This window comes from Tachyglossus aculeatus, chromosome 21 (assembly GCF_015852505.1).
Source record: "Tachyglossus aculeatus isolate mTacAcu1 chromosome 21, mTacAcu1.pri, whole genome shotgun sequence".
NCBI lineage: Eukaryota > Metazoa > Chordata > Mammalia > Monotremata > Tachyglossidae > Tachyglossus > Tachyglossus aculeatus.
Window position 1 is genome coordinate 55,003,696 of NC_052086.1, and position 23,285 is coordinate 55,026,980.

Consider the following 23,285-nt stretch of genomic DNA (forward strand, 5'->3'; position numbering starts at 1 on the left):
ATGAGGTAACTGAAGCACAGAGAAGTGAAGTGATTTGCCCAAAGTCACACAGCTGACAGTTGGGGGAGCCAGGATTTGAACCCATGACCTCGGACTCCAAAGCCCGGGCTCTTTCCACTGAGCCACGCTGAAACACAGTTCTCCTTTCTTCCCACTTCACTTTGCATCTGTTGGGTGTCGCTGCCCCGTTGGAACTCATTTTTTTGCGGTATTCATTACGTGTTTTCCATGTGGCAAGCACTGTTCTAAGCGCTGGAGTAGATATGAGATATTCAGATTGGATTCAGTCCCTGTCCCACATAATAATAATAACAATAATAATGGCATTTGTTAAGCGCTTTCTATGCACAAAGCACTGTTCTAAGCGCTGGCTTGCAGATGAGGAAACTGAGGCTGAAAGAAGTAAAGTGACACGCCTCTAAGGCCACACAGCAGACATGTGGCGGAGCCGGGATTAGAACCCGGGTCCTTCCAACTCCCAGGCCGATGGTCTATCCACTAAGCCACACTGCTGGACTCCCTTGTTGATAATAATAATAACGAAGGTATTTGTTAAGCATTTAGTATGTGCAAAGCACTATTCTAAGTGCTGGGGTAGATACAAGGTGATCAGGTTGTCCCACATGGGGCTCACGGTCTTAATTCCCATTTTACAGATGGGTAACTGAGGCCCAGAGAAGTTAAGTGACTTGCCCAAAGTCACACAGCTGATAAATGGTGGAGCCGGGATTAGAACCCGTGACCTCTGACTCCCAAGCCCGGGCTCTTTCCACTGAGCCACACTGCTTCTGTTGATTATGAGTTGCTTCTTTAATATAGCTGCAGAAATGAGATAGAAGAACTATGCTGGAACCCAAGGAAAGGCTGATAAAAAAGTGTCATTCTTTGGGTAATTCACACTAGGTTGCCCAAAAGAAGCTTTAATGATGATGATGATGATGGCATTTATTAAGTGCTTACTATGTGCAAAGCACTGTTCTAAGCACTGGGGTAGATACAAGGTAATCAAGTTGTCCCACATGGGGCTCACAGACTTAATCCCCATTTTCCAGATGAGGGAACTGAGGCCCAGAGAAGTGAAGTGACTCGCCCAAAGTCACACAGCTGACAAGTGGCGGAGCCGGGATTTGAACCCATGACCTCTGACTCCAAAGCCCGAGCTCTTTCCACTGAGTCATGCTGCTTCTCTGATTAGGTCTAAAAATAAAAATCAGTTGAGTTATTAGTTGTTCAGTCACAGTTGTTCATCTCAAGCCTCATCCCTTACCTGAATAGAAGTCGGGCCGAGGTAAACGATTTTTGCCTGTCATTCATTCATTCATTCAATCATATTTATTGAGCGCTTATTGTGTGCAGAGCACTGTACTAAGCGCCTGGGAAGTACAAGTTGGCAACATATAGAGACGGTCCCTACCCGACAGCGGGCTCACAGTCTAGATGGGGGAGACAGACAACAAAACAAAACATATTAACAAAATAAAATAAATAGAATAGCATCCAACAGTCAGTGGTTTTCATTGAGCAGTAACCGGGTGCAGCACACTGTTCTAAGCACTTGGGAGAGGACAACAATACAAAAGAGTTGGTAGACCCCATCCCTGCCCTCAAGGAGTTTGCATTCTAGTAGAGGATTTTACAGTCTCTTTTACAGTCTGTCCATCCTATCAGATTGATGCTTCTGAAATGATCATGGTTCTGCTTCTGTTGTACTCTCCTAAGCGCTTAGTACAATGTTCTGCACTCAGTAGACACTCAGTAAATACCATTGGTGATAATGATGATGATACCCCCTCCTCCCCTTCTCCATCCCCCCTGCCTTACCTCCTTCCCTTCCCCACAGCACCTGTATATATGTATATATGTTTGTACATATTTATTACTCAATTTTACTTGTACATATCTATTCATTTTATTTTGTTAATATGTTTGGTTTTGTTCTCTGTCTCCCCCTTCTAGACTGTGAGCCCACTGTTGGGTAGGGACCGTCTTTAGATGTTGCCAACTTGTACTTCCCAAGCGCTTAGTAAAGTGCTCTGCACACAGTAAGCGCTCAATAAATGCGATTGATTGATTGATTTTGACTCTTCCCTCTTCCAATCCCTCATCCACACCCTTCTCCTAGCCTGGACCTCACTCCCCCGTCACTTTCGGCCGGCCACAGCTCTGTCCATCTTCAAAACCTTCCTGAAATCCCATCTCTACCAGGTAGGCTTCCCCATTCCAACATCCACCCGTAATGCTTAGAGCAAACCTTCGCAGCCGCGTTACATTTCATCCCAGTGGAGAAAATCAGAGAAAACAGAATAGTTCCCATTCTGCACTGAAGACCCACAGTAGGAGTCTCAGTGTGCACAAATTATTCTTGGGATGGCATGGGCTCCAAAAGCCTTGTGGGGCTCTGAGACCGTGTACATCGGGGGAAGAAGTTACAGATGAGGGGCCGGAGGAGTCGACCAGAGTATCTGCATGCGTGTGGAAGGCAGTAGGAGACCCCAAAAAAGAAGGAGGCGGCAGGCCATGAAGTAAAATCAAGGGAAAAAGGCCAACAGCATGGGCTCAGTCTCAACCCTCTATCAGTAGGCAATGGATTCCCTCAGGGGACCAGAAGCGAATGAGAATAAAAGCACTTTTAGGAGACCCCATGCCTTCCAGCCTTCCAACACTGGAATCATATCACTGGGGAACATTGACTGCTCCATTCTCCTGTTGGGTAAATGCCTGGTGAAGGGTGTGTATTAACTGGCCCTGCAGGAGAATTTGTGGAGGTGGAAAAAAGACATTAAATGCACAGCCCCCTTAGGATTCCAAGGGCTTGGTACACTTTTTACTTCCTGAATAACCCCGAGAAGAAAATAGCTCTTAAATGGAACCAGTACAAAAGCCAAAGACTCTGTGTATAATGTGTTCATTGAGAACACTCGTCGGTGCCTCTTATTCGGTTTGCATCAGGAGAAATGGCAAATATCCGTCTAAAATACCACTTTGCAGTTCAGTAATACAGCCTGTTGTCTAGAGGCATTGTTAAAGGAATTGGAGCGAGACTGTAATCATCAAATTATATTGTGTCAGGGTGTACAGTGCCGTGCAGGTTGTTAGAGTTCGTCTAAAAAGATGTAGCCCTTGCTCTTAAAGGAGGGGACACTCTAAAGAAAGACCGCAGTGACACAAATAGGCAAAAGCCAAGGCTTCGAACAAGAATGCAGAGGAAAATATCAGTTTCTTCTTCCCAGTTTTGTGCATTGTGTTTGAATTGTTTTTTCCCCAGTCATTTTGGTTGACCTGGGAGAAGAGAGAAGACAAGGGCAATACTACTACTGCTAACAATAATAATAATAATAGTATTTTTTAGGCAGTTAGTCTCTGTTTCGAGCACTGTGCTGAGAGCAAGGCTAGAAAAAAGATAATCAAGTCCCTGTCTCACGTGGGGTCCACAGTCTGAGAGGGAGAACAGGTATTTTATTTCCATTTTACAGATGAAGAAGCAGGGACGCAGAGAAGGTAAGAGACTTGCCCAAGGTTACACAGCAGGGAAGTTGTGGAGCTGGGATTAGAATCCTTTTCCTCTGACTCCAGGCCCATGCTCTTTCCCTTATTCTACGCTGTGTCCCCGTAGTTTAGATCCTAAACCTGGAGCCCAGAGCCAGGCCCAGGCATGGAGACCTTTCCGGTGCCGGTTGCAGTAAGAAGATTGCCACTTGATTCCTCTTGTTTAGATTCCCCTTTCTCGATCAATCAATCAATCAATCAATCGTATTTATTGAGCGCTTACTGTGTGCAGAGCACTGTACTAAGCACTTGGGAAGTACAAGTTGGCAACATATAGAGACAGTCCCTACCCAACAGTGGGCTCACAGTCTAAGAGGAGGAGACAGAGAACAAAACGAAACATACTAACAAAATAAAATAAAATAAAATAAATAGAATAGATGTGTACAAGTAAAATAAATAAATTAATAAATAGAGTAATAAATATGTACAAACATATATACATATATACAGGTGCTGTGGGGAAGGGAAGGAGGTAAGATGAGGGGGATGGAGCGGGGGACGAGGGGGAGAGGAAGGAAGGGGCTCAGTCTGGGAAGGCCTCCTGGATGTCACCTGTTTCTCAGTGGTGGCACTGCTCTGTGCAACTCATTAGTGGAGTGTTAATAATAATAATAATAATGATGGTATTTGTTAAGCGCTTACTATGTGCAAAGCACTGTTCTAAGCGCTGGGGGGTTACAAGGTGATCAGGTTGTCCCACGTGGGGCTCACAGTCTTAATCCCCTGATCCCAGCTCTACCACCTGTCTGCTCTGTGACCTTGGGCAAGGCATTTCACTTCTCTGTGCCTCAGTTCCTTTGTCTGTAAAATAGGGATTAAGGCCGTGAGCCCTATGTTGGACAGGGACTATGCCCAACCCGATGACCTTGTGTCTACCGCAGTGCTTAGAACAGTGTGTGGCACGTAGCACTTAGCAAATACCACAGTTATTATTACTGTTAATAAATACCATAGATTGACGATTAAGGCTTGGCATTTAACAATGTTGCCAACTTATACTTCCCAAGCATTTAGTACAGTGCTCTGCACACAGTAAGCGCTCAATAAATACGATTGAATGAATGAATGAATCCCCATTTTACAGATGAGGGAACAGAGGCACAGAGAAGTTAAGTGACTTGCCCAAAGTCACACAGCTGACAATTGGTGGAGCCGGGATTTGTACCCATGAGCTCTGACTCCAAAGCCCGTACTCTTTCCACTGAGCCACGCTGCATCTCTAGTGATGGTATTTATTAAATGCCGACTGCATGCCAAGCACTGTGCTGAGAACTGGGATAGATACCAGACTGTAAGCTCATTGTGTTTCTAGACTGTGAGCCCACTGTTGGGTAGGGACCGTCTCTATATGTTGCCAACTTGTACTTCCCAAGCGCTTAGTACAGTGCTCTGCACACAGTAAGCGCTCAATAAATACGATTGAATGAATTGTGTATGTTTATTGTTGTATTCTCCCAAGCGCTTCGTATGGTGCTCTGCACACTGTAAGTGCTCAAAAAATACAACTGAATGAGTGACACAGTTCCTATCCCACTTGAGGCTCATAACTCTTAGATCCCTTTCCGCGTCTACCAACGCTGATATATTGTTATATTGGATTCTGAGCAGTGTAGCCTAGTGGAAAGAGCCTGGGCTCGGGAGTCAGAAGACCTCTGTTGAAATCCCACCTCTGCCACTTGCTTGCTGTGTGACCTTGGGAAAGTCACTTAAATTCTCTGGCCCTCAGTTCCCTCATTTGCAAAGTGGGGGTTTAATCCTGTTCTCCCTCTTAGACTGTTAGGCTTAATTGGAACCTGATGATCTTGTATCTACCCCAGCGCTTAGTACAGTGCTTGGCACGTAGTAAGCTTTTAATAAATATAATCATCGTCATCCCAAGTACTTAATATAGTGTGCGGCCCATGGTAAGCACTCAATAAGGACCTGGGTTCTAATCCCGGCCCTACCACCTGTCTGCTCTGTGACCTTGGGGAAGGCATTTCACTCCTCTGTGCCTCAGTTCCTTCGTCTGTAAAATGGGGATTAAGGCTGTGAGCCCTATGTTGGCCCTACTGAGAGCTCACCTCCTCCAGGAGGCCTTCCCAGACTGAGCCCCTTCCTTCCTCTCCCCCTCATCCCCACTCCATCCCTCTCATCTTACCTCCTTCCCTTCCCCACAACACCCGTATATATGTTTGTACGTATTTATTACTCTATTTATTTTACTTGTCCGTATCTATTCTATTTATTTTATTTTGTTAGTATGTTTGGTTTTGTTCTCTGTCTCCCCCTTTTAGACTGTGAGCCCACTGTTGGGTAGGGACTGTCTCTATATGTTGCCAACTTGTACTTCCCAAGCGCTTAGTCCAGTGCTCTGCACACAGTAAGCGCTCAATAAATACGATTGATTGATTGATTGACAGGGACTGTGCCCAACCCGATAACCTTGTGTCTACCCCAGCGCTTAGAACAGTGCCTGGCACATAGCACTTAGCAAATACCACGGTTATTATTACTGTTAATAAATACGATAGATTGACCGATTGCTCAGTTTGGACGTAATCCGGTCAGCGATGCCTGCCTATCAGTTTTCTTCCTCGGACGCACTTCCTCCACACTTGTCCTTCTCGAATTTCATCTTGCTCATTTCTGACCTCATCTCTAACTTGCCGAGCGGCTTTGAGACTCGAATCCCCGCCTCCAAAGTGCCAGCCACCACTGCCCACCAGAGCACTCTATAAATATTCATTGAGGATTTCATAGGAAAGCGTTGAGGTTAAGATAATGAATGATTGATTGGAGAGCACTCTGACTAATGAACGATTGATCGGCGAGCACTCTGAAAACACCCGATGCCGTATAAAGTCCTGAGGAAGGTGGGAGGAAGGGGAAGTTTGAGGTTTATTCCGAATGCTATAGCACTTGAGAAGATTTTCTTTGCAGGGTTTTCACACCCACAGGCCTTTCTCATTTTGCATGCACTACAATTCCCTTGGTTGATTGCGTCCTCATTTCCCGTCTTGGAGCGAGGCTCATTTGTCACCCCGTCCTTGTACGCAGTTTTCCGCGTCTGCTCTTCGGAGAGGAGCAGAGGAGACGCTGTAATGTAGCAGTGCCTGGAGAAAGGAGAGCAGGCAGCAGAGAAGCAAGTTTCTTTTCTCTGTGGCTCCCTCTCCCAGCCATGTTCCCCAAGATTAACAGACTGTTAAGACTGTTAACAGACTGTTTTAGACTGTGAGCCCACTGTTGGGTAGGGACTGTCTCTATATGTTGCCAATTTGTACTTCCCAAGCGCTTAGTACAGTGCTCTGCACATAGTAAGAGCTCAATAAATATGATTGATGATGATGATGATTAACACTCCCCTGGCCTCGCCTGGAACAAGTTTGGAAGGGGAAGGTGGAACAAATGCCCTTGAATATTGTTTCCCCTGACCGAGAACGGGACGTGCACACAGACGACCGTACATTGAGCGATTGCAAAACTCTAATAAGCAACCAATTACTAATGTAAATAAGGGAAGGAACCAAAGTTTATCTCCAGGGTGGGGTCCAGGAGCTCTGGGGGTGGGATGGTGGGGCTGGGGGAGTAATTCCCAGCCACCCCATCCCACTGGGGAAGGGACGTCTACTAAATACAAGGGCAGAGTGCCCACCATCCTCATCCACCTGCCCCCTCTGCTCCCAGCTCCTTCTTGTGGTGGCACAGGCCCCTTCTCTGGGCTTCCTTTTTTGTTTTAATGGTATTTGTTAAGTGCTGACTATGTGCCAAGCACTATGGTAGATTCATTCATTCATTCAATCGTATTTATTGAGCGCTTACTGTGTGCAGAGCACTGTACTAAGCACTCGGGAAGTACAAGTTGGCAGCATATAGAGACGGTCCCTACCCAACAACAGGCTCGCAGTCTAGAAGGGGGAGACTGACAACAAAACAAAACATGTGGACAGGTGTCATCAGAATAAATAGAAATAAAGCTAGGTGCACATTATTAACAAAATAAATAGAATAGTAAATATGTACAAGTAAAATAAGTAGAGTAATAAATCTGTACAAACGTATGTACAGGTGCTGTGGGGAGGGGAAGGAGGTAGATACAAGATAATCAGGTTGGACAATCAATCAATCGTATTTGTTGAGCACTTACTGTGTGCAGAGCACTGTACTAAGCGCTTGGGAAGTACAAGTTGGGAAGTACAAGCCCCACATAGAGCTCACTGTCTTAGCCCCCTTTTTACAAATGAGGTAACTAAGGCACGTAGAAATTAAATCATCAATCATATTTATTGAGAGCTTACTATGTGCAGAGCACTGTACTAAGCGCTTAAATGACTTGCCGAAGATCACTCGGCAGACAAGTGACGGAACTGAGATTAGAATCCAGGTCCTTCTGACTCGCCAGCCCTTGCTGTTTTTAGTAGGCCACATGTTGGCGGGGGGTCACTCAGTGGTATTTATTAAGCACTTACTGTGTGCAGAGCACTGTACTCAGCGGTTGTGGGGGAGTACAGTACAACAGAGTTGGTAGCCCCGTTCCCTACCCACAAGCTTATAGTCTAAATGGGGAGACAGACAAAGAAGCAGCGTGGCTCAGTGGAAAGAGCCCGGGTTTGGGAGTCAGAGGTCGTGGGTTCTAATCCCGGCTCCGCCACATGTCTGCAGTGGGGCGTGTCATTTCACTTCTCTGGGCTTCAGTTCCCTCAACTGTAAAATGGGGATTGAGACTGTGAGCACCACATGGGACAACCTGATTACCCTGTATCTACTCCAGCTCTTAGAACCGTGCTCGGCACATAGTAAGCGCTTCGCAAGTACCGTCGTTATTATCTCCCGTTTATAAACACGTATCCCTCTCCTCAGAGGGCACACTCCTGGCCCGGCCTGCTGAGGCCCAAACAATCGAATCACTGACAGATCCCTGCCTCGTGGGCAAAGCAGCTGCTGGCGTGCATTGGGTGGGACAGAAGAGTGAGGTTTAGTAATGCAGGGAAAGTTATTCATTAGGGTGCAAGGCCGGGGGCATAAGGAATTCCTCCCAGGTCCCAAGGGACCAAAAGGAACTCAGGATAGTTCTGATTAAATGAGGCAATGGGCCTTTATTGAGATCTGCACCCTTCTTTCATGTTCTGATTTTCCTGGGAACCTGTTTGAGTGGTGTTGGATGTTGGGAGTAATAATAATAATGGTATTTGTTAAGCACTTACCATGTGCAAAGCACTGTTCTAAGCACTGGGGAGGTCACAAGGTGATCAGGTTGTCCCAACAGGGGCCCACAGTTTTAATCCCCATTTGACGGATGAGGTAACTGAGGCACAGAGAAGTTACGTGACTTGTCCAAGGTCCCACAGCTGACAGTTGGCGGAGCTGGGATTCGAACCCATAGCCTCCGACTCCAAAGCCTGTGCTCTTTCCACTGAGGGGCCACGTAGGGCCCTGAGGAGGTTTTCTGTAGACGCCTCACGTGATGAGATGGGGTTGGGTCCGAGTCCCCGGCTTTGTGATTCTTGGAGGCTGGACTGGCCTGGGCCTGGGGCAGACAAGGCCTAGATTTCTGCCTTGGATAGCATTCCCGGGAGGGGCCCTGGGAAATTCCAGGATCAGTGCCATCTCTGGGCACTTCAGGGGGCCCCAGAAAGCAGGCCCTTCTGCTCTGATGTGGGTACTTAGTGGACGCACTTGTCAGCTGTGTGACTTTGGGCAAGTCACTTCACTTCTCTGGGCCTCAGTTACCTCCTCCGTAAAACGGGGATGAAGACTGTGAGCCCCGCGGGGGGCAACCTGATCACCTTGTAACCCCCCAGCGCTTAGAACAGTGCTTCATTCATTCGTTCATTCATTCCGTCGTATTTATCGAGCGCTTACTGTGTGCAGAGCACTGTACTAAGCGCTTGGGAAGTAGGGAAGCAGCGTGGCTCAGCGGAAAGAGCCCGGGCTTTGAAGTCAGAGGTCATCGGTTCAAATCCCGGCCCTGCCACTGGTCAGCTGTGTGACTTTGGGCAAGTCACTTCATTTCTCTGGGCCTCAGTTACCTCCTCTGTAAAATGGGGATTAAGACTGTGAGCCCCACGTGGGACAACCTGATCACCTTGTAAATTCCCCAGTGCTTAGAACAGTGCTTTGCACATAGCGCTTAATAAATCCCATCATTATTATTATTATTCTGGGACCATTTGGAAGGTTAAGGAAGGGCCATTCGACAGAGAGTCCCGCTACACTGCAAGAGGTGGGCCCAGGGTCCCCTCTGGGGAGCTGGAGGGTTGTTCTGAGACTAGGAAGAGCACAGTGGATCGAGCAGTTACTTAGGGGCCCCCAGGGGCCAAGGAGGTGAGTCCTCAGCCCTCACCCCATTCTCCCATTTCCTGTCCACAGGAGATTACTTCGGCATCCTGATGGATGCGAAAGTGACGAAGTTCCCATTCAATGTCTTGGATAATCCCATGTACTGGGGGAGCACCGCCAACTACCTAGGTTGGTCCATCATGTGAGTATGGAAGCCCCAGGGCTCACACCTGGCTGGGGGCGGGTGGAGGAGGGGAAGCGGGAGGAACCACTGCAGAGGAGGGAGGTTGCAACACACGCCTGTGGATGCCGGGGCCACGGCTCAGCCGCCAAACTCTTGAGTCGAGTCTGATCCTGTTCAAAGTTTGGGTTGAGGCCATTCCTCATTCCGTGGTGGAAGGTAGAAAGCTTCTAATAGGCGACAGCAAAGCCGGATCTGTCTGTTGGATCATCAAGAGCGTTGCCTTCCCAGAGTGACTGCATAAGCAGTCACGGGGCATTTTGGGGCCGGTAAACCAGAACGGCCGGGCAAGAGTTGAGAACAGGTGTTGCCTGGCCAAATAAGTACTGTGGTCCTCTTGCCACAATCCCACCATACAAGCCCAGGGCCCAGGCCAGCTGCTGGGTGGTCAAAGCCACTGTCAGGCCACCTGGTAGTATGGGAACAGACACAGGGGCTCATTTTGTGTACGGAATTATGGCCAATATGGTCATTTCTCTAAGGAGCTGAAGAAAACCCAGCCCTGAAATGACGTTCTCCCAGGAAGAGTCGCCCCATCAGCTTTAATGCTGGTGTTTGTTTTGTGGCCCCGGTCTGGCCCGCCGTCTCTCCTCTCCGTCTTCCCCACCACTCGTTCTCAGACGGCGTTGATTTGGGTGGAGCGGCGTCCGGGAGCCTGGCCTGGGCTTTTGTTCCTCCTTTACGGGGCCTTTGATGTAGCCCAGTTGGGCACATCCCCTTCCTTGACTGGGATGGTTGTGGTTGGACAAGGGGGCATGAGTAGCGTGAGAATCCCTGGTTTTCTCCTGGGCCCGCAGAGGGAGATCTGCAATGGTGCATCCAAAGCCTCTCTCTGGGCCCTCACCCAGCAGAAGGGCCCAGAAAGCCAGAACGGCTGGTTCCCCCGAACGAGGCTCTGCCTCGGCAGTCTGAGAGACGGTACAGGTCCCGGGGACTGAGGAGAAGAATGAGGGGCGATGGACCATCTTCAGGACACGGCCCTCCTCGCGCTGAGCCGTCCCACTGCTTTCTCCTCTCCCGGTTAGCCTCCAAGTGGAAATTAATGAGGCCTCTGCGGGACTGACAGGAAAATCGAAACTGACAAAGCAGCAGAACCCCCGGGATGGCTCGATGCAGTGACAGGGGCCCATACTGGGGCTTGCTCGAGGCCCGGTCCATTCAGAGAAGCCTCCCAAAGGCCAGAAAGAGGCTCTTGCTGTTTGACTATAAACCCCACAGCCCGTACACCAGATTGGGGCCTCAGGGCCGTACCGTGGGGCATGTCCACGCTCGTAACCTGAGGGGGAAAGAGCTTGATCAGGGGAAACGACTCCGTTTTCAGCTCCCAGGCACCTGCTGGGAAGTCACTCATGTCAGAACAGCTTCTTGCTGATGAGCGATGCTGATCATTTCAACTGCCTATCCCAGACCCAGAGAGATATGCAGCGAAGCCCGTTAGTCTCAGCCACCAAAGGTCCGTTTCTCTTCCACTTAAGCTCATGGAGTCAGGAGGGTCCGCGAGGCTGCAGTTCAGAGGCGAATGTACTAGATTTATGTTAATAACATGTTCTTTGCAAAGCATGTAAATGTAAAAAAGGCAAATTCATGAAATCAGAACTAGAGCATGACTGCAAGTATATATGCAAAAAACATTAGCAAATGCATTTTGAAGCAAATAAGAATGCACGCGGATGGCAGCAAATAAGTATGTTACAAATGAATTCATAAATGCAAGCACAGAGCAAATGAAATCAGTTTGACGGTGCTCCCTTGCACCACGATACCAGCTTGGCAGATGCTGACTTCAAGGGAAGTCGTTTTTGCCTGGTACAAAGTGGCAAACATCCTCCCAGCGGCCATTTGACGTTCAGTTTGGGGCAGATTTTAGGCAGATCTATTCCCCTTCAAGCTCAGCTTCCCCATCTGTAAAATGGGGGCAGAACTAGGCTGTGAGAACTTAGGGACTTTGACATGTGGTTAATGTCACCTCGCATGATTTTGTTCCAAGAAGTCATCTCCCTCAGAGGCAGGCAGACTGAATTGCATTCATGTTTCAATTTGAAAAGCGCAAGCTGAACTGTTGCAAGATGGAAAAAACAGCCAACACAGCAATACCTACTGAGCATTCATGCATTTCTAGAACACTTCTCTTCATAGCGTCCATGGACCCTCTAAGCAAGGGATGCAGCATATTCTAAGGCGGTTTCCCGATGTGCCCAACTTGTACTTCCGAAGCACTTAGTACAGTGCTCTGCACATAGTAAGCGCTCGATAAATACGACTGAATGAATGAATGAATGCCCCAAATAGGTCTCCAGTGGCTTTGGTGCTGCCATTTTGGATTTTTCCAAGGACGCCGGAGCACGGACAGAAAGCATACACTTGCTGAATTACTGCTACTGCTGCTCTTTCTTTTGCCATACATTTCCTGCCCCTAACTCACCATATACCTGTGGCAGATAGTGGAGATGGGAACCTGAGCAGGAAAGCAGTAGCAATGAGCGTTCAGAAATAAGTGAGTAAACCAGTGTTTGGAAAATGGTACTCTAGTCAGGAGGTGGCCACTGATGCACTGAGGGACTTGGGCCTCAGTTTCCTGATCTGTGAAATGCGTGCTTTCCCACAACTCTTTCCTTCCCCGCCACCTTGGAGATCTTATAAATGCCGGTTAAAGGTGCTTGTAATTCTTCAGGCACCTTTAAATGGCATTCATAAGATTTCCAAGAGTTACTCTGAGCTTCCTAGAAGAAAGGTATTCTCAATCGTATTATGTAGGAGTTCGGAGAATACTCCTGGGCATTCTGCTCATTTTACAGGTGGCAGAGCTAAAGTGCAGGAAGTTCAGTGACATTGGAGCATAGCAATTCCCTGTCAGGGCTGACACTGAAACCCAAGCCTCCTCCCGTACGGAGTAATTCTTTCTCAAAATCCATGCTTCTGGCTGCTAATCACACTGGTCACTCACAGCACCAAAAACCAGGAGAATTCTCCAGTAATTCTGGCCTGAATTGGGTTGGTTGTCTCCCGCCCCAGCAACTCCCCACGCTCTGCAACTGGATGGGATAAGCGGGGTCCTTAAAAGTCCATAGTGTATCGGTTGACTGTCCGGGGCCCTCGCTGGTTTTGTGCCCTCTGGGGAAATGAGAAAATTGAGGAGCTGCTATGGGCTCAGCAGCAGCCAGTGAGTGCATAAAGCTGGGGGCAAGGAGAAGGTGATTATACATTTATTTTAAAATCTTGTTTGCAACTTTCACCGTCTTGTTTCTGGGAGAAATGTATATATATATATATATATATATATATATGCTTTGGGAAAGAGAAAAGGTATCAGAGGAGACATATGGCCTATTTATCTACTGACACTCAAGGATTTCCTGGTTTAAGAGGTTTCGGATACCTTTCCCTTCACCCCAGTGAAGTGTGTAGTTTCTAAATTCTTATTTCAGTGCCCATTTGCAGAAACCACATTATCCAGACATCAGTTTTCCCACCTGACCAGTTATCCAGACCAAGGCTCGGGCAGATCTTCCAAAGCAATGTTATCAATCAATCGATCAAATTTACTGAGCGCTTACTGTGTGCAGAGCACTCTATTAAGTGCTTGGGAGAGTACAGTATAACAAAGGCGGTCGACATGTTGTTATAGCTCGGGCATTTCTATCCAAAGAGCCAAGTCCAACCTCAAACATTTGTCTGAACATCCGATTCTCCAGCCTAGGGACAGTCCTAGTTGGTGTGAATAACTATTTTTTTTTCCCCTGATTGAAAGTAAAAATGAGGTCCCAAGCCTGAGACCCCAAGATTTCCTTCCCTTCCCCTCCCACCCACCAACACCAGGGACCAGATCAATCCCAACCCTTTTTTTCTCACATTGCCTGGGTTCTGTTTCAGTTTGGAAATAGCCAAAGCCCCTCGACTGAGGGAACACGGAGATTAATCGCTTTTATCTCTCCTTATCCCACCCCAGGAGATACCGTGCCCATCTAAGATGGAGTCAGAGCTATTTGCAAAGCTTGGGTTACAAGGCCGTGCCCTTGTAGCTAACCGCTGGAATAAACACGGGTTGTGAGTTTCCATCGCTCTCGACCCCTTACCTTCCCCGAGTGCCGCGACTTGAAGGAGGCAGGAAAGGGTTTCATGGCTTATCGCTCCCGCCCCGCTAAACCAGCATCCTTAGAGAACCAGTTTGATCCAGCCCGAGGCCAGAGCCAGGATCAGCAGATAATTGTAGAAATAAATCGTGAGACTATTCGACTCACTGGCTACTTCCAGAACAAAAAAGCAGAAGTGGCTTCTCTGCTCATCAGCCTCGTTCATTGCTCTGTCTGGTGTGCCCAGCTAGGCTGTGCCCAGGAGAAATATGTGGAACTGAGTATTTTCAAGCTCCAGTTTTGATGTTCACTAATTAGAGCCCGCTCACTCGGCCCTGCTGTCAAATAGCAGAATTTGCCCCTTGGTTTCAAACCAGTTCTAAGGCCTAGGACCTTTAGATATGCATTCTGAGTTTTATAGATGAGGTAATACTTCACCTCATCCAACTGAAAGCAGTGCTAACATGATGGTCTCTTATCCTGGTCTCTGGGATTGTTCCAGTTGATGGTTAAAATTCTATTCCTTAAGTCCACTGTGCCAGTAGCAGTTTTCCTCCTCCTCCTCCTCCTCCTCATCATCATCATAGGGAAGCAGTGTGGCCTAGTGGAAAGAGCGGGGGCCTGGGCATCAAAGGACCTGGGTTCTAATCCTAGCTCTGCCACTTCATTCATTCATTCAATCGTATTTATTGAGCGCTTACTGTGTGCAGAGCACTGTACTAACCTCTTGGGAAGTACAAGTCGGTAACATATAGAGACGGTCCCTACCGAACAACAGGCTCACAGTCTAGAAGGGGGGAGACAGACAACAGAACAAAACAGGTAGACAGTCATCAATAGCATCACTATAAATAAATAGAATTATAGCTATATCCACATCATTAATAAAATAAATCAGATAATAAATACATACACAAGTGCTTTGGGGTGGGGGGGGGGGTTGAGCAAGAGGGAGGGAGTTGGGACGATGGGGAGGGAAGGAGGTGCAGAGGAAAAGGGCTCAGGCTGGGAAGGCCTCCTGGAGGAGGTGAGCTTTCAGTAGGGCATGTGCTAGTTTGGCAGATGTGAGGAGGGAGAGCATTCCAGAGGTAGGACATGGGCCAGGGGTCGACGGCAGGACAGGCAAAAACAAGGAAAAGTGAGGAGGTTAGCGCTAGAGGAGCGTTGTGTGTGGGCTGGAGTGTAGAGGAGAGAAGGGAGGTGGGCAATTCACTTAGCTTCTCCATGCCTCAGTTATCTCATCTCCAAAATGGGGATTAATACCGTGAGCCCCATGTGGGACAGGGACTGCATCCAACCTGACTAGCTTGTAATCTATCCCAGCCCTTAGTACAGTGCCTGGCACATAGAAAGCACTTAATAGGTAATATAAAACAATCATCATCATCATCATCAGTATTTGCACACCTGTTTTGTGCAGGGCTCTGTCCTAGGCATTTAAGTACAGGCAGGAGAAGTAAAAAGTCCTGGCCCCCAAACAACTCACAGTCTAATGGGCGAAACAAGGAGTCACGGGTTTGCCAGACATTAACGGGCAAAAAGGAAGAAGAGTCTAGATTCAGATTATTGAGGTCATAGGGCAAACACAGATTATTTGAGTTTCCGAATGTTTCCGGCTGGAACAAGCGTCCTCTCCTTCAGCTCCACTGACAAGTACCACAAGTGTCAACTACACATTTAAGAGGGGCAGATTTTTCATTTGATTTGGGATGGAAGGGGATCCTGGCTCTGCCACTTGTCTGATGTGTGACCTTGGACAAGTTACATAACTTCTCTCTACCCCAGTTAAAATGGGGATTAGGACTGTGAGCCCCATATGGGACATGGACCATGTCCAACCTGGTTAGCTTGTATTTACCCCAGCACTTAGTACAATGCCTGGCACAAAGTAAATGCTTAACATAAAACAGTAACTAGGATTTTTTGGTAGATGAATTAATCAAGCATACCGCCTCGTCTCACCATCTGCTAGCTGTCTCTGGCGCTCTCAGAATTCACATATAGAGCGAAGTGAGAACTTTACAAATGAAACCAAAGTTGCCACTGCAGTAGAGGGCCAATGGTAGGCATTTGGCTCACTCCAGAGTCTTGAGGCATAATGCTGATTCTCACATTTTGGGGCCCTGGGCCTGCCCTAGCCAACAGACAGCTATTTGTTCCAATTTAGAAGAGAAGGCAAGGTCATCCCAAAACCTGAAACAGCACACCTGGGGAAGAATAATTTCCGTTCCATTGCCAAGGTCAGGGGCTTCATCAGCCCTCTCCACTTCAGCCTGGAGACGAAAAGGAAATCGAAACACCCCGCGTTGTGATTAAACTCTCATCATTAGTCAGGGATCGCCTTGCTTATTGACTTCCTGTCTAAGAGGTGACTTGGCCAATTCCTCTGAGGAGAATCCCCTCCGATGTTGCCGACATTTTCAGGAGTGGACTGCTAGCTAATAAGGCACCTTCTGGTGATGTAAACCAGAATGTACTCCCCACCATCAAACTCCTGGGTCTTGTTAACAGTACCTCTCTCAGCTCCCCATTAAGCACGGTCTGCCCACGACACCGACACAGTGGTCTTTCTCAGCATACTGGGATCTGAAATTCATCATTCTTAAAGAGAGCTGAGATTGGACTGTAAATGTTCATCTGTCTCCAGTAGAATGCAAAGAAGGTATGGGAAAGAGAGAGGGGGAGATATAGAGACAGACAGACAGACAGACAGACAGAAAGAGAGAGAAGAGCCTAACCATGGACCACGGCTTCAAGTGAAGCAAGGTGTCAGAGGGGGCAGGATGCGGCAGAGATGCAATGACTTTTGTTCTGTATCCCACCACCACCCTCATTCTATCTTAAAATTGCTCAGCCAAGTTATCCTCACTGGGGTCACCAGTGTGGCACTGCCTCGTTAAACATAATTAAGAGACGATCCTGATTGATTTAGGCACTCACCTGCCTCGAGGCAGGGGGCTGCACCAGCTGACCCTTTGAGGTTCCCCACTCCAGCTTTTGATTCTAAACAACTCTTTGTGTGAGTCACTCTGGAAGTCATGGTAGGTTGCTCGCTTGCTAATGCCAGGGGTGAGATGTCAGACATTTAATAAGTCTTGCCTCAAAGTCAGAGTTGCTATTCTGAAGGAAGTAGGTCAGTCTGCATGCATGCACACACACAACCCCTCCCATTCCACCCCCCCCCCCCCCCCCCCCCCTTTACTTAATCCCTCTCTGTGTTTTAGGCACCAAAGGGCTGGAAGGAAAGGTCTCCTTGCCCTTATACTCTGAAACCCTTTGCTACCAACTGATGGAAGTTTCTCTGTCCAAGCTTAATATGCAGCAAAAGAGTTCAGTAGCTATCGAGTGATTAAATTCAGGAACAACCTGAGGATTGCTATCTCTGGATTATTAAAATATATATATGGACCTGGGTTCTAGTCCTGGCTCCACCACATACCTGCAGTATGACCTTGGGCAACTCATTTCTCTGTGTTTCAGTTCCCTCATCTGCAAAATGAGGATTCAATACCATGTGGGACATGATTATCTTGTATCGTAGGCAAGTGCTTGGTACATAGTAAGTGCTTAAATATCACAATTATTATCACTATTATGATTGTTATCATCATTATTTAGATTATCTCCTACAAGAAAGTAGAGGGTTGGGCTAAGTGACTTCTTGATGTCCTTTTCCAGCTCCAGGATCTGATGATTCTCCCTCCCACTTCCCAGGAGAATACTTGGGCCTTGCAATTTATAGCAGAAGCTTATTTCATGATCAAGCCCTCCAAACCTGGCTTTTTAACTGCTCCTGCCCTCTACCATAATGGGCTCCAACTTTCCCCAGCGCCCACATCAAGGGACTGCCCCACCTCCCTGACTGATCACTCAAGTTTCACCTTTCCTCAGCATCTCCAGTGACAGTCTTCCCCTTTTCTTCCTGGCAAGACCCAGGACATCTTCAGACGTCTGGATCCCAGCAGCCCCACGATTTCACAACTGGTTGTTTTCTTTTTTCCTTCTTTCTCTGCCAGAGGCCCAGCTGCCTCTGACAAGTGCCACCTGGTAGCCCTTGTTCCCTCACCTGCTTCCTTCGTACCAGGCCCTTAGGGGAGCCCATTCAGCTTCCTCCTGCTTTTCTTAAGTTCTTCAGGCTGCAGAAGGTAAAGTGTGCCCTAGCCTTAGATCTTTGGCCAGAAATACCCTCTAGTCATCCTTACTCATCAACTTCTGGGCCCAGGAATCCCCTGTCACAGAGGTTCAGGATTTTTTTTGGACTCCATAAAGGCCCAGGAGTTGATCAAAACAACCCCACAATGTGACACCCACCCCTATATGCAGGATGATTGTCCAGGAGAAACTGGAGGGAAGGGGGGGCTGATCACCGAGACTACAGTCGCTATCACTTGCCTCATACACACGTGACCAGACAAAACATTTCCCAAGAGAAAATGGACCCCTTTTTAAGGATAGTTAATTTTTTTTAATTATTTGTTTCCACTACTCTTTTTAGGGTTTGAATTTGAGGTGGGAGTTGAAGGGCAGGCAGTGAATATTATTGGAAAGGCAGAGAGGGTCACTGAACTCACCTCCTGTCCAATGAAGGTCCTAGAAAGGCTGGGGAGTTTTTGTTTCCCCTTCAGTTTGACCCTTGTCAGGGCAGTCGGAATGGGAAAGCCGTCTCACTGGAGATTAAGTTTCCGAAGCAGGGTGGTTTAAATCATGCTAACTGGGTGCAGTGGAAATGCAGCCAAATTATGCCGTTCTTCTACTTCCAACATCTGGTCATGCAAATCTGTACCTTTTTAGATCAGTCAGTAAGGACACCTGATTTAGCATGTTTTAGAAGATCATAGTAGAGAGCCAAGCTGCCCTTATGAAGGCAGGATAAACAGAAATGAAAGGCTGGCAAAATGAGAAGATGGGTCATTCCAGTCAATGCTCAACTACTGGGGATTGGGAACCTAAAAACCCTTTCCTTTTCCTGGTCCCCCAGGACAGTCTCACTGCTAATAGGGGGTGGTGGAGGAGAACAATAATAATAATAATTGTATTTACTGTATCAACAAGTACCATAATAATAGTATTATTATGGCATTTGTTAAGCACTTTCTTTGTGCCAAGCACTATACTAACTACTGGGATTGTTACATTTAGTTGTATTTTTGAGCACTTACTGTGAGCAGAGCACTGTACTAAGCACTTGGGAGAGTACAATATAACAATAAGCAGACACAGTCCCTGCCCACGAGCTTACAGTCTAGAGGGCTGGAGAGACAGATAGTAATATAAATAAATAAGATGCGTTGGACGCAGTCCCTGTCTCATGTAGGACCCTCAGTCTAAGGAGAAAGGAGAACATTTAATTGCCATTTTAAAAGGGAGGAAGTAGAGGCCCAGAGAAGTTTAGTAACATGCCCAAAGTCACACAACAGGCAAGTAACAGGAAGGGCAAGCCTAACAGTTTGGCAGCTCTGGTAAAAAAAAAAAACCCATGGTGCGGGAGCCGGTTGAAACTCAAAGTTGAGATGGGGACAGGAATAAATCATCCTGGCCCATGCCCAACCTCCATCCCCACAGAGAAGCAGGAGTTGGCTTTCTTCTCTTTGGTCTTTTCTTGGAGCTGCCTCTGCCGGCCAAGCTTTTCTCGTCTGTGCTCTGTTCCGATAGACAGATGGGGTAAATGCCCTCCAGAATGGAGAGGAGCAGCTAGAGCCACACGAAAAATATATTAACCTTAGCCCCTTTGAGTGGGTGGAGGTTGAATTGGGCAGCCAGCACCTGAGGCACTGAAGTAAGAACCCCTCCTCCCTGTCCCTCCCCCAGCTTGTTTCACTCTTAAAGGCCACTGGCCGGCTTGCGTGGCCCAAATCACTGTGGTTCACCCTTCTCCTGAAACGATCCGTTACGGGTCACCTCCCACTCTCTCCCTCGACCCTGCCGTTGGTGCTCGTAGTAAGGAGGCCTCGTTCTAGAGGCAGAGCCAAGAGAGTCCTGATGAAACCACGGCTGAATGCCATGGTGAGCAGGGAATGTGTCTACCCACTCTGTTAATATTGTACTCTCCCAAGCGCTTAGTACAGTGCTGTGCACACTAAGTACTCAATAAATTGATTGATTGCAGAGCAAACAACTGTGGGAGCCAGCGGAACACTGTAATTGCTCTTCCTAGGAGGGGCAAGAAATGGAGAGTTTTCTTTCTTCTCTGCTTCAGCCACGGGAGCGGAGTTCCTCTGCATCCCAGGCTGCTCCTCTAATAATAGTGGGATTGCTGAGTGCTTATTATGTGTCAAGCACTGTTCTAAGCGCTGGGGTAGATACGATCTCATCAGGTTGGGGACAGTCCCTGTCCCACATGGGGCTCACGGTCTTAATCCCCGTTTTACAGATGAGGTAACTGAGGCACAGAGAAGTGAAACGACTTGCCCAGGGTCACCCAGCCGACAAGGGGTGGAGCCGGAACGAGAACCCAGGTCCTTCTGACTCCCGTGCCCGTGCTCTATCCACTAGGCCATGTTTCATCTCTAGGCCCCGACGGTCAGGAAACAGAAAACAACAAATAAGTGGCTGAGCTCGGATTAGAACCCAGGTCCTTTTGATTCCCAGGCCCAGGCTCTACCCACTGGCCCACGCTGCTTCTCTTCGTATCTGAACAAGAACTTAAGCGCTTAGTGCAGTGCTCTGCACACAGTAAGCGCTCAATAAATACGATTGATTGATTGATTCAGCCTCCCCAGAATTCTCCACCTTCTTCCCTAGAACTCCGGAAAGTACCCCCATCAGCTCCTTTAATGTATGTGTGGACTGTCGGTTCCAAAGGCGTTGTTGATGGAGGAAATGGGAAACTCACAGCGCTGTTCTGAGAATATTTCGAAACCCAGGAAAGGATTCTTAGGGCTTTACCCCTTGGGAGAGGTGGAGGAGGAGCCCAAGGATGGAACAACTGCCTTTTATTTAGTGGTCCCGCAAGGTCAGGGGCTCCGGGAGCAAGTGGAAGGAGCGGTTATGAGCTTTGAGCTATGGGTTTAGGGAAGCCACAGAGCCCAGTAGGCCAAGCAGATGGGAAGCTTGAGAAGCAGCATGGGGCTGGGAGTCAGAAGGCTCTGAGTTCTAATCCTGACTCCGCCACTTGTCTGTTCTGTATCCTTGGGCAAGCCATTTACCTTCTCTGGGCCTCAGTTGCCTCATCTGTAAAATGGGGAATAAGACTGTGAGCCCCATTTGGGACATGGGCTGTGTCCAAGGTAATTAGCTTTTATCTACCCCAGTGCTTAATACAGTGCCTGGAACATGGTAAGTGCTTAACAAATACCTTAAAGAAAAAATAAAAATGTTTCATGATTGTGACTGTTAGCCTCCCCTCACCCCCTGTTTAATTGTGTGGCCCTGAGAAAGCCTCAGTATTCTCCTTGGTGTAAGAGTGCTAATCTACCTCACTTCCCTCATAGGAACATGGCAGAAAATAACTAACAAATAATAATTATGGTATTTGTTAAACACTGGCTGTGTGTCAAATGCTGCTTCTCAACACCTTTGCCACTCTTCTGTGGGACCATGGGCAAATCACTTCATGTCTCTGTGCCTGAGTTCCCTCATCTGCAAAATGGGGATGCAATGCCTGTTCTCCCTCCTGCTGAGACGGAGCATTGGGGTAGATACAAGATAATCAGGTCCCACCTGATGCTCACCGTCTTAGCAGGAGGAAGAACAGGTATTGCATCCCCATTTTGCAGATGAGGGAACTCAGGAACAGAGACATGAAGTAATTTGCTCATAGTCACACAGCAGAGTGGCAAAGGTGTTGTGAAGCAGCGCGGCTTAGTGGAAAGAGTACGGGCTTGGAAGTCAAAGGGCATGGGTTCTAATCCCGGCTCCACCACTTTGTCTGTTGTGTGACCTTGGGCAAGCCACTTAATTCTCTGTGCCTCAGCTACTTCATCTGTACAATGGGGGTTGAGACTGTGAGCGCCACATGGGACAACCGCATTACCTTGTATATCTACCCCAGCTTTTAGAACATTGCTAGGCACATAGTAAGCACTTAGCAAATACCATAATTATTGTCATTATTATTAGAACCCAGGTCTTCTGATTTCCAGGGCTATGCACTTTCCCGTAGGCCATGCTGGATACACGTTCAGTGGTAGTTGGTCCCTGAATCTGATTTTCATCTATGTGTTGTAACTAGACTGCCATAGGCTGGCTCTTTGGAGCCCCAGTGAAGCAAGCGGTAAAGTTAGTTTATCCAGATCATTCAAGCCAAAAAAAAAAAAAAAATAAGGGGAATCCCCTAGAGACATCCAAAGCTTTGAAGATGTTAGTTCAACCCAGCTTCCTTTGACAAGAGGCAGCCCAAGGAGAAAAGAAGAAGCATGTTCCCAGAAGTGATGGGGTGAGTCAGCAGGCCCGGCCTAATGCAGCCACAGAGGGTGATCATCATCATCATCATCAATCGTATTTATTGAGCGCTTACTATGTGCAGAGCACTGTACTAAGCGCTTGGGAAGTACAAATTGGCAACATATAGAGACAGTCCCTACCCAACAGTGGGCTCACAGTCTAAAAGGGGGAGACAGAGAACAAAACCAAACATACTAACAAAATAGAATAAATAGAATAGATGTGTACAAGTAAAATAAATAAATAGAGTAATAAATATGTACAAACATATATACATATATACAGGTGCTGTGGGGAAGGGAAGGAGGTAAGATGGGGGGACGGAAAGGGGGAGGAGGGGGAGAGGAAGGAAGGGGCTCAGTCTGGGAAGGCCTCCTGGAGGAGGTGAGCTCTCAGTAGGGCCTTGAAGGGAGGAAGAGAGCTAGCTTGGCGGATGGGCAGAGGGAGGGCATTCCAGGCCCTGGGGATGACGTGGGCCGGGGATTCCCAGGCACCCTCCAAGGGCCATGCTAATTTGGTGTGCCCGGGCCCCGGGTCTGGGAAACAAACTGGCCTGCCCTCAGAGGAACATTTGTAGCGTAGGACTGAAAGCGACCTCAGCTTACCATCTGGCCAGCCTCCCATCTCCAGGCCCCTCACAGAGGGTGGTCAGCCCGCCATTTAGGCCCAGAGCGTTACCGGCTCTGTCAGTAAAGCGTTCGGCAGAATTCCTCCTTCAGGAAGGCTTCATCAAAATGGTGAATTTATCTACCTCTGCTCTTCTCTTTGCTTTAGCCCACTGTGTC

At 47.8% G+C, this 23,285-nt stretch overlaps 1 protein-coding gene across 7 annotated transcripts in view; it reads left to right on the forward strand.

The window, feature by feature from the left end:
* Window positions 1-23,285, forward strand: part of PEMT (phosphatidylethanolamine N-methyltransferase) — a 204,611-nt gene that overhangs the window by 172,568 nt on the left and 8,758 nt on the right. For all 7 annotated transcript variants that reach the window (XM_038763877.1, XM_038763878.1, XM_038763880.1 and 4 more), the window contains one exon: window positions 9,898-10,009. In XM_038763877.1, the coding sequence (XP_038619805.1) occupies window positions 9,898-10,009 (112 nt within the window). The remainder of the gene's footprint in view (window positions 1-9,897; window positions 10,010-23,285) is intronic.